This window comes from Apus apus, chromosome Z (genome assembly GCF_020740795.1).
Source record: "Apus apus isolate bApuApu2 chromosome Z, bApuApu2.pri.cur, whole genome shotgun sequence".
Classification (NCBI taxonomy): Eukaryota; Metazoa; Chordata; class Aves; order Apodiformes; family Apodidae; genus Apus; species Apus apus.
In genome coordinates this window covers 13,755,147-13,768,536 of record NC_067312.1, presented here as the reverse complement: position 1 = coordinate 13,768,536, position 13,390 = coordinate 13,755,147, and the positions used below count along the sequence as shown (strand labels likewise).

Sequence of the window (13,390 nt, the reverse complement as noted above, 5' to 3'; positions counted from 1 at the left end):
AGGGCGAAGGTTAGAAAGGTAATTAAAGGCTTTGCTAAATATAGTCTTAAAATATGCCTTCAGAATTTATTCATCATTAAAAAGCTTGATTGTTGTTTATGATGGCTAGCACTCTCTATTCTTAGTTGCTGTATTGTATGTTATTATAATCACAATACTTAGCATTTTGTGTATTATTATAATCACAATGTAATGCCTAAAACTAACCCAGACTCCTTTTTCCTCCTCTAAAGGACATTAGTTTTAAATCTGTCTTTCATTTTATAACATTCATAACTGCAATTTTGTGGTAAACGGTGCAACTTTTCAGTATTTCAGAAACTGCTTTATAACAGACAGTATCAGTCTTCAGAGAGTCTGAGGCAGGATATACATAATCCAGGCATACACCAAAGTCAACAAAAACCTGTTAATAAATACACAAATCTGCTCTATCCTAACACTTACCAATACAAACTAATAGGGATTGGAAGCCTGAACAAAATTCTGCATCAAATAGGCAAAAAAAATTCCAACTTCACATTGTTGAAAAATAAAATCTGTATAAAAAACTAGTGAGGTGTGATACTACACATACTTAAAAAGGACCATCATTCAAATAAGGATAGACAATAGAAAATATTTTCTAAGATTCACACAGAATTGTGAACTAGATTGGAACTTGAGTAAACACACAAAGAATTAAACTGGTTAATACCACATTAAATAATCCAAATAAACATGTAAAATCTATTATATTTGTAATGAGGGGGGTAATTTGTTAGATCTTAAGTAGAAAAATAAAAAGGAGTTTGAGAAACTGCATTATTTTATTCATATACTTAAAGTCAACGAACACAGTCATGACACAGCTTTTGTAAAGTTGGCAGTAATTAAAAAAACCCCACACATTTGTCAATACAATTAATTCACTAGAGTTCTATTTATAAAGAAATATTTTTCATTTAAATCACAAATAACTAAGTGACAGAGAGATGTTCTTTGCATAATATAATTCATTCCTTATTACAAAATTCAGACGTGGGATTACAATCCAGCGTAATGTAACAACCCTTTTTTATACTGCAGCAAGTTTTATGAGCTGAAGTAATTTAAAAATTTTTATATATTACCCAAAATAAAGAGATAAATGCTGCACTGTGTTTCAAATGCTGTAAAATAATTATTTAAATGGAATTTTTCAAATTTTACGTTTTTTCCACTCTGGCTTGTCTGTTTCATCATCTTCTGGTTCCACTTCTGCAAACACTGTTTTTGGTTGCGTCCTAGAAAACATGGAAAAGATTAAAAAAATGGTCAGAGTACAATAATTTATCAGAAACTATATCAGACATGCACTAGGCACAAATGACATCCTCTCCATATTTAAAAAAGATCATCTTAGACTTCCTCAGTTTTCATTTTCAACATAAACCCATCAACTGACCATCCAAGAACTAAAAAAACTTGCATCTCTGATGCACAGAACAAGCATAACAAACACACATCTTTTGCAAGTCTTACTTCCTAATGAGCTTGCAATAACTACCTGTGCATTTCCATTGATAAAATTAAGCCAGGAAGAGAGGAACAAATCATGAAAATGTAATATGATGCTAGAAAAATGAAGCCACAGGTCTTCTCCTTCCATGATTTTAGAAAAAGAAACCTCCATTTTGATACACTGTAGTATGACAGCAGCCAGTAAGTGAAAACAGAACAGCTAAGCCAGGTTTCTGGCTCAGCCTATGCATCTAAAAACAGTTTCTCCTCCAGAGACTTTATCCAGCACTACTGTAACATAAAAAAAACAATGATCTTCATATGAGAACACGGTGTATCCTACAGTCAAGCTTGATGGTATCTATTCCTCCACTGTTTACTTGTATTTTAAATAACACTTAAACTTTATAAAAATAATTATTGATTACTTTTTAAACGAACGCAGTATCAAGTAGCATTTCAATAAACTGTTTGGACATTCAGTTCCCCTGTTTTACACTTCAATCACTGCATGGTCCCCTCTTCCAATCTAATGCTCAGCACAATCACTGTGGAGCTGAAACTACCAGATTTCTGATGCTGGCTGTGCTCAAATTCTCATTACCACAGCCAAGGCACTAGTCATCTCATTAATGTATTAACTAATGGTTTTACAGCAGTTTAAGGATGACCCTCCTCTGGCAGGGGGGTTGGACTAGATGATCTTTTGAGGTCCCTTCCAACCCCTAGGATTCTATGATTCTATGAAGGACGTGAAGCACTACTATTATTATAACTGTTAATTGGCAGACTCTACAAAATGCATAACCCTTAAAAAAAATGGTGTCTCCCTTTTAACACAATAGGCATAACTCAGTGTTGCCACTGACTTTGAAAAGTAAGAGCAAGCCATCAGCTATTAAAGAGCAGGGTTCTCCACTTGTTAAATATGTGGCACAGAAGAGATTTAGAGTCACCAAAGCTAGTCAGTGACAACTTCCTTTATATACAGGATTTTCTTATTGGCCAGCCCTTCTCCTCCATCCTCCAAACTTGCCATGGAGGTAAGGAGTATACTAAGATGTTCCAGACATGGTCTGCCTGCAGGACTCCACTAGCACAGGGTCCCTGGCTGCAGGCTGTATGTCTCATGACACTTAAGCAGATCTTGCACACAGATGAGGACTATAAGACTTCATTTAAATTCCCAATTTAAAAATGTCATTAGAAAATAGTTAAATAAATTATATGTAACCAATCACTGACAAAGGTCTTAAAAACATAAAGAAAATCAAAATTAAATATAACTCAGACACCAGGGATGAAGGCTTTACTGGCCAAAATACTGGATTTTGTTAGCTGCTGAAGAGGTGGAATGCATGGAATCTTCTCTTTTTTCAAAACACATCGATGGAACGTTATTTATCCCATTTTAACAGTGCACCTTTCTTTTATCACAATACACAAAATGTACCTATATGCCATTTAGGATCACATCAGGCCACTGTCCAGATCCTTATTAGTGAAGTGCAACTAGTGAAGTGTAAACCTATCACTTCTGACCACAAAACCTGCAACTGTCACAACTTTTGGTTAGAAACTTCCGAGTTTCTATGAAGTATGGATTCTATGAATTACTTCATTTGTGAAACAAGCAGCAGAACCTACAGATTTCCCAGGATAGAAGTGGCACAGTGGAAAGTTACAGACTTCAGCTATGAAGCATGCTGCTCTGAGTCCAGTAAAGCTGGCAGGGGGAGACAAAAAAAAAAAAAAAAGAAACTGTAGCATAATCTAGCAGTAACGAGCTAAAGAGAAAACATACAGAGGAAATCAAGTCTGCTTGCTATCTCATTTTTTCAAATCAGCATGAAACGGCTGTAGCCTCAGCCCAGATGAAATGTAAACTGTTCCACCTCCACAAGTTACACAGCAGGAACAGCAGCACCTCAGGTGATTCATATGCCTGACCATTTTAAAGATAAAAACACAGAAAACACTGTTTTTTTGTTACCACATAATCATTTAATTTAAACACAAATTGTTCTGCTTAGTAACCGCACTAGAAATTGCTGGTGTATAAGGAGTTTGCTGCATGATTAATATTTATAAAAAAATATCAAAACAGGTTTCCTACCTCAAAGTACTTTAATTTCAGAAGGCTAAATAATACAAGTGGAAAGCTGTGGATTTTTTTGCCATCAACTTTCTTAATTCTATTTACATTGACTTTGGGGGTTGATTTCAGTTTGTTATGGATCTGCTTGGCAGATCAGATGAGAGACCGCCATGGAGGGCGAAGGGGCCTAGGAGAGCTGTTTGAGGACAACCTCCTTAGAACACACTCCATCCCATCTGCAGAAAGGGAAATCTGGCAGAAGCCTGGTATGGATGTGCAGGGATGTCCTGACTGAGAGAAGCCCCAAACCCCCAAAAGGAGGACCACAGACAGAGCAAGCACGGACTGCCTTGGCCAAGAGGAACAGAGGCATTACGTTGATATGCAGGAATCAGGAAAGGAAAGCCAAAGCTCAGCTGAAGTTGAAACTTGAAAGCAACATGAAAGGACACACAAAGGGCTCCTAGAGCTACACTGGCAGCCAAACAAATCCTAAGGAAAATGTGATCAATGGGACAGGTAACCCTCTAACAAGATATGGAAAAGGTCAAGATAGTGCTTTTTTTGGCTCCATTTTCACTGAGGTCTGTCCTCAGGTTTCTAAGGACCCCTACACTACCAGCACAGGGTTTGGGAGGGAGTGAGACATTACTAACAGAAGAGGAAGACACAGACAGGGATTATGTAGCACGTTGGACATACACAAACCCATGAGATCAGATGGGATGGATCCATAGATACTGAGGGAGCTGGGCAATGTCATCGCAAGGGCACTCTACCATCTTTGAGAAGTCATGGTGATTAGGGGGAGGTTCTCAATGACTAGAAATGGCAAACATCATCATCTTTATGAAGAGCAGAAGTAGGATTTGTGGAACTACAGGATGGTCTACCTAACCTCAGTCCCTGGGAAAGCTATGGAACAAATCTCCATGGAATGTATTTCCAGGCACGTGAAGGACAAGAGGGTGATAGGGAACAGCAAGCATGGATTCAGCAAGGGCATACTGTGCCTGCCAACCCAACTGCTGGAACAGGCTGCCCAGAGAAGTGTTATGGAATTTCCATCCTTGAGGATATTCAAACTTGGTTGGGCAAGTCCCTGACCAACCTGAATCTAACTGAACCTGAGCAACCTGATCTAACTGAACATGCTTTAAGCATGAGGTTGGACTAGACGGTTGCCAGAGGTCCCTTTTAACCCAAATTATTCTATGACCCTGTGCTTCCACATGACTGTCAGGGGAAAGCAGTGTCTCATATGCTGACAAATGTATTCCTGTTGTGGGTTACACTAGCAGGCTGCAAACAAAAACAGGAAAACTAACTAACATGATTAATTCGTACTGCATGGTTCTCTTAAAAATTTCCAGGGGCCATGAAGGCTGCTTTAGAGTCATCATAATCCCCCTGGTTATGGGAATACAATAAAAGCAGCTCATCCCTATCTAAGGTTCACAGACTAGCAGCTAAAAAAATACTGCTAAAACAGCTAAACCAGCTAGAGATGACAACTACATATCACAGAATGTGACTCATGTCACAGTAACTTTTGAAATTCGTGTTTATATTGCACTGAAACAAATAAAAAGACTTCCAAGCATGCATGGAAACCAGATAACGTCATAAAGGCTACTTTCAGACTGAAAAGTTAAGGTTTTTAGCATCAAGCCTCTTTGTATTCATGCCTGATTCTTCTCTGAAATTCAGGGGCTTCCCTCTCAAAATTACCAATTTCAAAAAGAGATTTAGATTAAAAATACCAACATGTGCCAACAAAATCACAGTTACAAAACATTCTGTTCAGTCCTGCTTTTTCAACTGAAGATATCTGAGCCACTGTATGACTAACACTTCACACACTGGTACTGCCATGGAGTTCAGTGAATGCACCACAGCTACACGCTGCTGCTTCAAGGCATTTCTTTGTACCTGTGTCAGGTAGCAATGACAAAGATAGCAAAATAAGGGCTACATCACTGACATGAAAGGTATTTTTTAAGAACTCTTCCCATTCTTGGTGGGGAGGGAAATTTCACCCTCACCTTCCCTATGGCACAGAAGAGAGTCACATCTGGGCCCTATTAGGCCCATAGTTACAACGCTTAGTAATTCCTGCTGATCCTTCAGAGGGACATCTGAAGTCATTATAATATCTCTGTGCAGCTGTGTTAAAACAAACAGCTCACAAAGAATGCAATTTTCAAACATTTACAACTAATGCCTCAAGTTCCTTTCCTGTGGTTCTTTCCCTGAAATCTTCAATCTGTCCTTCCTTTCACTCCACTGACATGGCTCTTGCTAAGGTCTTCAACAAGTTTTTTACTTAAAATCCTCAAGGTCTCTTCTTTATCCTCATCCATTCTAACTTTTCTGCTGTGCTGATCACACCTTTTTTAACATTTTATTTACATTGGGCTGCTGTGACATGTCATCTCCTGGTTCAACATGTACTTCTTATCATCCTTTAGCATCCATTTCAGCAGCATCTGTTTTTTCACCTGTCCTTTTGCCGCTTACATACTTTCCACTACTTTCTAGCTCGTGTTATAGGAGAAACAAAAAGGGCAGGGTAATGATAAAAAGCTTGGAAAAATTTTCAAGTGATAAATAATGCGAGTCATTACTTGGCTTCAAGAATAAATTAGGCACCTTTAACTCCAACAAAAAGGAAATATTTTTATATACACTGTATGAACTTACAGCAAAAGTGACGTTGCAAGTATTTCTTACAAGAATTTTTGAAGTGAAAATACAATTTAAAAGCATGAAATCAGTTATCTGATTTAGAATGACCTAACCAATATGAATCAGAACCAGATGAACTATAAACCCTGTCACCAGTGTTGTGAAAACTGATCAACCAGAAAAAGTCCATTTTTTAGCCTTCTCAGTCTGAAGTTATTTATTGACAATCACTGAAGAATGGTTTCCTTAGACATTTTTTCAAGAAGGAAAACGAAAAACTGTGAGTAACCATCCATTAGACAAGGCAAAAAGAAAATTCTAAAATTCAAACTTCTAAAAGCCTTGTCAAACAAGAGAATGAAGTGGATACTTACATAGGATGTTTAAGTGAAAAATTATTACAACAAATGTGGAAAAGCTGATAGCAGAGAAATAAAGTAGTAAAAAGAGTAAGCACTGTTTAAATAAATGAAAGGTACTGGCTGTGTGTTTTTTAGGCCTCAAAACACTATGCAATCTAAAATATGTATCAGATCATCACCTTTTCTAACTCTATAGTACACTATATGATACAGCTAAAGCAGCTAGTTTCCCAAGGTTTGTATACCACTTGTTATTATGAACTCTTGATTTTAACAAGGCCACTGGGAACACTCTCACAATCCAGTATTTTGTGATAATACTTGTATTTTGTGTATTTTATTAAACATGCATCCAAAAGAACATTTGTAAGATGCTTTTTACACAGTGGAAACATATATGCCCTGTGAAGTCAGATATAGGATGTAATTCTCACAGCTTTCTATAGCATGTGTGAGTGCCAGCAAGCAGCTAACACAACCTAGGACTGCCATTGGCCTGCAGCTGTTCATGTAGAACTCCATTTCTGAAAATTCAGAAAATAACACAATTATAAAGCTTCTGCATTTCAATATCTTAGCCCGCAGCAATAATAATAATAATAATAATAATAATAATAATAATAATAATAATAATAATAATAATAATAATAATAATAATAATAATATGCTCTTTGCATAGAGTACATCTTAGAGTCAAGCTTTTAAAGCAAGGATAATGGCAGTTCCACTGGCATGAGATTTATCAGCTGACAAAAATATCAAGGCAGCATGCTGTTGGCTGCAGTCCAGTTCCCCCACATACATATCACCGTCTGGTGTGTAAGTTAATAGCAGCCTGGACTTGCATCCTCCCCACTTCTCAGCCAGCTCTCCTCTTCCCCTGCAGCTACATCTTCAGACGAAACTGTAATGAGATCTGCCCACCTGACACATTAAGCCTTCTGTAATACAGCTATGTTTTAAAACTTTCATGTCTACTACACTGCAGGTGTCCAGGATGAAACTCAATATACAATCAATGAGCTTACTGAACCAAAAATATATTGAGGTATGTATCTACCTGATGGAATCACAGAATGGTTTGGTTTGGAAGCGACCTTAAAGATCAACTAGTTTCAATCCCCCAAGTTGGGCAGGAACACCTCCCACTAGACCAGGTTGCTCAGAGTCCCATCCAACCTGGTCTTGAACACTTCCAGGGAGGGGGCATCCACAGCTCCTCTGGGCAACCTGTTTCAGTGCCTCACCACACTCATAGTGATTAATTCCTTCTTAACGTCTAACCTAAATTTCCCTCTTACAATTTTTTAAATGGCAATTCAACAATTTAACCTCTTGTCTTCATAGAAGAGTATAATGTAACCTTGGTTTACATGTTTGTGGCAGCAATCCAGAAAAGGCAAAGTATACCATTAAAAATGTGTGCCTCCTGGTTTTACCAAACTCCCACTGGCCTCCAGAAATACTACTTGTATTTTTAATTGTTTCCTTACTTAGCATATGCTGGAGCAACCCAGTATGGATTCTCCTCTGCCTCCTTCGCGTGACGTAAAATGGCCTCTCGAGGGTTACTATCATCCGTCTTATCCAGGGCAATATTCTTCACTATGTATGATGACAAGGTGCCTCCATGAGTCCCAACACGCCCACCACGACCTGCAGCAGAACAAAAAAGAAAATAATGAGAATTTTGGAGGAAAATATTTAAGAAATAAACAGAGGAACGTTGTATTGTATCTGTAACAATTACCTGATACCAAGAAGTCATTTAATACTATAGCAGCAGAGCTGCATTCATGTGTTTTACTGATACATAACTTAAGGCAAGTCACTGCAACTTCTAATTTATTCCAGGCAAACACTCCAATCAAAGACCAATGTCTTAAAATGCTGGACACTGCCCATACCTGGCAAGTAGAGTCACCACCCCAAAAAGTTTGAATGCAAATGTGAATGAGTGTAGAACTGAAGCATGACAGCTCCTTTGGCTTCGGACATTCTGAAATGATTATGCCTAGATTACCTGGTCCTGCTACTGGAGGTTCAGGTTTGTGAGACTTCATGGGGTCCAGCCTGTCCTTCTCCAGCTGTTTCCTGGTGCTTCGCTGTCGTGGTTCACGGAACATTGGAAGTGCATGGGCTGAAGAGTCACAGTTTAGAGAAAAAGAAATGTTAAAAATGTCCTTTTTTTTTTTTTTTTAAACGTTTTCATTACAAAGGCAAACACTAGGATTCCTCCTTGCAATGGAAAAGGTGGCAGAATCAAGCAGTCCCCCAGTTCTTCTGTGTCCAAGCAGCAGTTTACTGAGGTACATTTTAGAGGGATTATTTCTGCTGAACTTTTCAAAGATTAAAGCAGCCAGATTTTCATGGTTCCTTCAGGGAGGGGCCTTTAATCTGAAATACTATTTGCACAGTTTATGCATATTTCATTTATTCCTCTGACATTCAGCTTGCAACTTTAGTATCGTGATCAATTGCTTGCTCTTTTCTGAACTTTCCATGTTTCTACAGCTTTCTAATACTCTAAGAGCATGAGAAAACCCTAGAAGCATTCTTGGATCAGAAACAGAGATGGGTGGAATACCCTCAATAATCCAAAATACAACATTTCTGCATATGAAATCACAATAATGTGGGGGTTTTTTTAATTATTAGGTTAACCAAGGCTGGAAAAATACCTGTCATTGAAACCATTTTGATAAATTATCAGGATTTAAAGCTTCCATTTCCTCATAAACCTGCTACAGTATGTTCAATTACAGTAATGGCTTTGGTTTGCTCAGTCAAGCAACACATTTCTCTTTCAGCAGCAGAGAAACACCATCTTAAGGGATATCATCTTCTGGTGGGGCTTAGCTCTCACATTCAGGTTTGCAGATTGCTGCTGCTTCCAAAAATGTGGGAAATTGTGTTGGGGTCAAAAGACAAAACAAAGACAAAACCCAACCAATCAAATCTTAAATTTAGGGGCACTGGCTCTATATTGAATAAAAAATTTAAGGCAGCATTCAGGCACCTATCAGTTTGATTTTCCAGCTTATTTCAGGAAGCCTCCTCAATTTATTAGATTGAGTGAAGTCACAGCCATGTGATACAGCAGCAGAGCTTTGGAAATAAACTATTAAGTTTTATTTTTGTAGATTTAATGAAATATGAAATCCCTGGGACAATCTGCTGGCAAGCACTAAGCTTGATCAGTTTGCACAGAGCATCTGAGGCGACTAATGCACAGATCTAAGCTTTTGCCATTTGTGGAGTCTAGGTTGCCTAAGGAAAATCCAAACCAGGTATGCCTGTGTTCTAAAGTAACACATAATCCCTCAAAACAACATTCCTGCATTTTAAATAGCCATTACTGGCAATTCAGAAATCACAGAGCAGCTAGAAGTGTGAAGAGAAAAACAAGAGGTGGGGATGGGGTTCAGAAAGAAAACAGAGAAGGCAGAAAAATTAGTTTTTTCACTTTGGAAAAGAACTTCTGAGATATTCAGCTCTTTCCAGTTCCATCTGTAAGCTTCAAAGACAGACAACTAACCTCTAAAAAGTTTCCAAAATATGCCACAAACATTAAAATTTGCAAAACAATTCCTTATAAAGTTTCTGTACTGCTTTATATGGAAGTATCCTTACTTAGTTTCAAAACGATGTGGAAGAAATAGGTAAAACTCAGTGATACAATTCCTAAACTGCAAAATAGGGACCTAAATCTTTGAATGGCACTTCCAAATGCCATTGAATACACAAGTTCCATTGGATTTTACACAGAAAGTTTTCTGAAAATCACAAAAGCTCATTACATTATAAACACTAATGACAGTGCACACGAAGTATTTAGATAATAGACCATATGCTGATATAGCCAAGGATATAGTGAGGATGGACTGAGAAAAGCACCCAAAGAAAATAAATAACCCTGATCTTTGCCAGCTGCTACTTTACCCACTGCTACCCAAAAACTGGAGCTGGACGTCTGCAGCAGTAAACAGGAGACAGCTGTGGCTGCAAAGTACCTGAGATGAGAACCCAGGACCAAAGAGCTTTGAAAAGCTGTCACCGAGACTGCAGAACTTTCTCATTCTAAACCTTCTTTGCATTTATTATGCTGCCAAACACCTACTTTATTCTACAGAAATGGTTTTAGCTATTTCTAAGACTAAAACTGGAGGAAAACAGAGCTGAATCTAAACACTGCAGAACTGGAAGAGGATGAAGAGAAGCAGGATGACACAATTGTGTGACTGTTCTTGTTTCATAGGAAGAAACACTACACAGGCTGATGCCAATAGAAAGGGCCAAAATCCCTCAGTTCATCCTCTTGTTTCCTTGGCAAATCTGCCCCTGGAAAAAGGCAGATCACTAAATATTTTATTGCAACAATGAAAACAATTTCTTACACATCACTGAGCCTTAATATGAACTTAAGGGCTTATAGCAGTATAATCCTGGGGCTAGAGACATATTTAAGCTATTTAAATCCCCATATAAATCTGGGCAAGTGCTAAATTTTGAAAAGCCACTTGGAAATTCTTCAAGACTTGTATCTAATGTCTCTACTGTTAATGTTCTGAAGTGGCAAAGACACTTCTGAAACCCATCTACACTCACCAATTTAGTTATGTAAAACCGAAGATTTAAGTAAACTCCAAAATTTGGAAGGTTTGTTGTTTTTTTTGTGGGGTTTTTTTGAGGCAGTTGTCCTTTCAGGTCCATCAGAACCTAGAAACCAACCAATGTTTACAACTCTACAGAGCACAGGTAATACATACTTTTTCTAGCTATGCAAGGCTGTAAAAAGTATAGTATGAACCACTAATAACTCACAGCAATAATCAATACTTAACAAAGGACTGTAGCTTTTTAGAGGGGAAAATATAAAACTGAACGATCTGCAAATAATTTCAAACCTGTGAAAGAGCTAAGGATGCTGCTATAAAGGTATCTTTGAATTCCTTACGTGTTATGATGTAATCCTGTGTCAGAGTCTCTGCTTGTCTCTCTTTTCGCTTTGTTTTGACCACACATAATTTTGCTCCCCTAGGAGGAAACATACAGCAGCTCAGTTGGTCTGTTTAAATCAAACAGAAACCATTTTTAATCCAAGATATAGTCTCAACAAAATCATATAGCACTTTAAATATTAATGAACGTGTGTATCTTTGCCTGCCTGTGCACATGTGAAGGAGGATAAAGAGATTAGTGTTCCTCTCACAGAGTCGTTTGTATGACACATGGAAATAAGGGTGGAAGATTCATTTCACACTTCATTTGTCCACAGTACTTGTAGCGTGCACACTGAAAGTGCTCCTCTCCAAACACGGGCAATGATTTGCTCCTAGCAATCTTCCTAAGCAGCAGAAATGGCAGTTATCTCACCAGAGGCGTCTGCAACACTGCAGTAAGAGAGGCTGCATAAGCCTGGCTGCAGCAAGACTGATTTAAGCTGGTGGCACCTTCCTCCTCATGATCAGTACCAGGAAACAAACTGTGCACAAAGCTGAGCTAGGGCTCCTGTGCTCTGTGCCTAGAAGACTCAGGCTGCCCTTTTGAGAGGGGTCCAGACAATGATAACAAACTCCTTCATCTCTAAACTGACAAAGACCAGAAAAATAAAATTTATTTCTGATAATCTTGTAAACCAGAATTTATCATTCTCATCCAAGCATCCAGATTACCGTTAAGGATCCAGACACTGTGAAACACAATATATTTTTGGATGCCAGGGAAAAAAAGTCCTCTTCTTTCCATTTCCGGGTGACAAGTCACCTTCTGATGAATCACCACTTTTCCATTGGATGTACAGGTAAAATACACACATGACAGATGGAAGTGGGGGAGAATACTAGCAGAAAGATGGGAATGCACTTCCTTGGTTTGTTCCCTCTCTAACGTAATACTTCCAGTATTATTTCACAGACACTGAGGTTAAAGCTAAGTATTCTAAACAAGATTTTTACTTCAGCAAAAAAAAATCCACCATTAAAAAATATTAATAAGTACAATAAATATTCTTTCAGTAACACCACATCAGCAACTTTCAAGAGATCAGATGAAAGGCTAGCTATTCTTACTGCAGATTTCATGCAATTAAAAAATTAAAGTGCTTGTAAACAGCCAGCATACTGCACCATGAAAAGCCCAAAAGAAAATGTGCTGCTTTTCAGAAACAGTTCCAGTTTTTTTCTTTATACTTTTTCTAATTTCTTAGTATAATCATAGGACCATGGAATCAGGCTAAATTTGAGAGGGGGAAAAAATTATATCTTTAATCATTAACCATGTACATACCTCTGACTTTTGACAGGATCATAATATACTTTGGCCAAACCATTTCCTGTACCAACCATGATCTGGTTCAGCTTGGGATGCCAAAGGCAACGCACAACACTCTAAAATAAAGAAACATATTGATATTTGGTCATTCTTCTAGATCTTAGAATTAATTTTCATATTGTGAATCAAAGTTACACTGTAGCAGGAACAAGTTTGAGCACATTCATGAACATATGAATATATGAATGAGTAGAAGTTCCTTTCCAGAGCAGAATACAATAAAAGCGACAACACATGGATGAAGGCAAAGAAGGAAGTACAAATTTGTGGCAATGTGGTGGCCAGTGGCTTCCACAGGCTAATTGCTCCAGGATCTTCGTAAGCATAATGGAAATATAAAGTAATAGGGGGGTTTCATGGAAAACAATGAAGTGCTTCAGATATAGCATACAGGCCTTCATGACTTTTGTGTTTTTATTTTTAATTT

At 37.9% G+C, this 13,390-nt stretch overlaps 1 protein-coding gene across 3 annotated transcripts in view; it reads right to left on the bottom strand.

Annotated features, from left to right (window-relative positions):
• Nucleotides 1–790: 790 nt before the first annotated feature.
• Nucleotides 791–13,390, bottom strand: part of WDR70 (WD repeat domain 70) — a 122,594-nt gene continuing 109,994 nt past the window's right edge. For all 3 annotated transcript variants that reach the window (XM_051643344.1, XM_051643342.1, XM_051643341.1), the window contains exons 14-18: nt 12,919–13,019; nt 11,588–11,667; nt 8,654–8,770; nt 8,124–8,286; nt 791–1,265 (exon numbers count right to left, since the gene is read on the bottom strand). In XM_051643344.1, the coding sequence (XP_051499304.1) occupies nt 1,181–1,265; nt 8,124–8,286; nt 8,654–8,770; nt 11,588–11,667; nt 12,919–13,019 (546 nt within the window). In that variant the 3' untranslated portion in view covers nt 791–1,180. The remainder of the gene's footprint in view (nt 1,266–8,123; nt 8,287–8,653; nt 8,771–11,587; nt 11,668–12,918; nt 13,020–13,390) is intronic.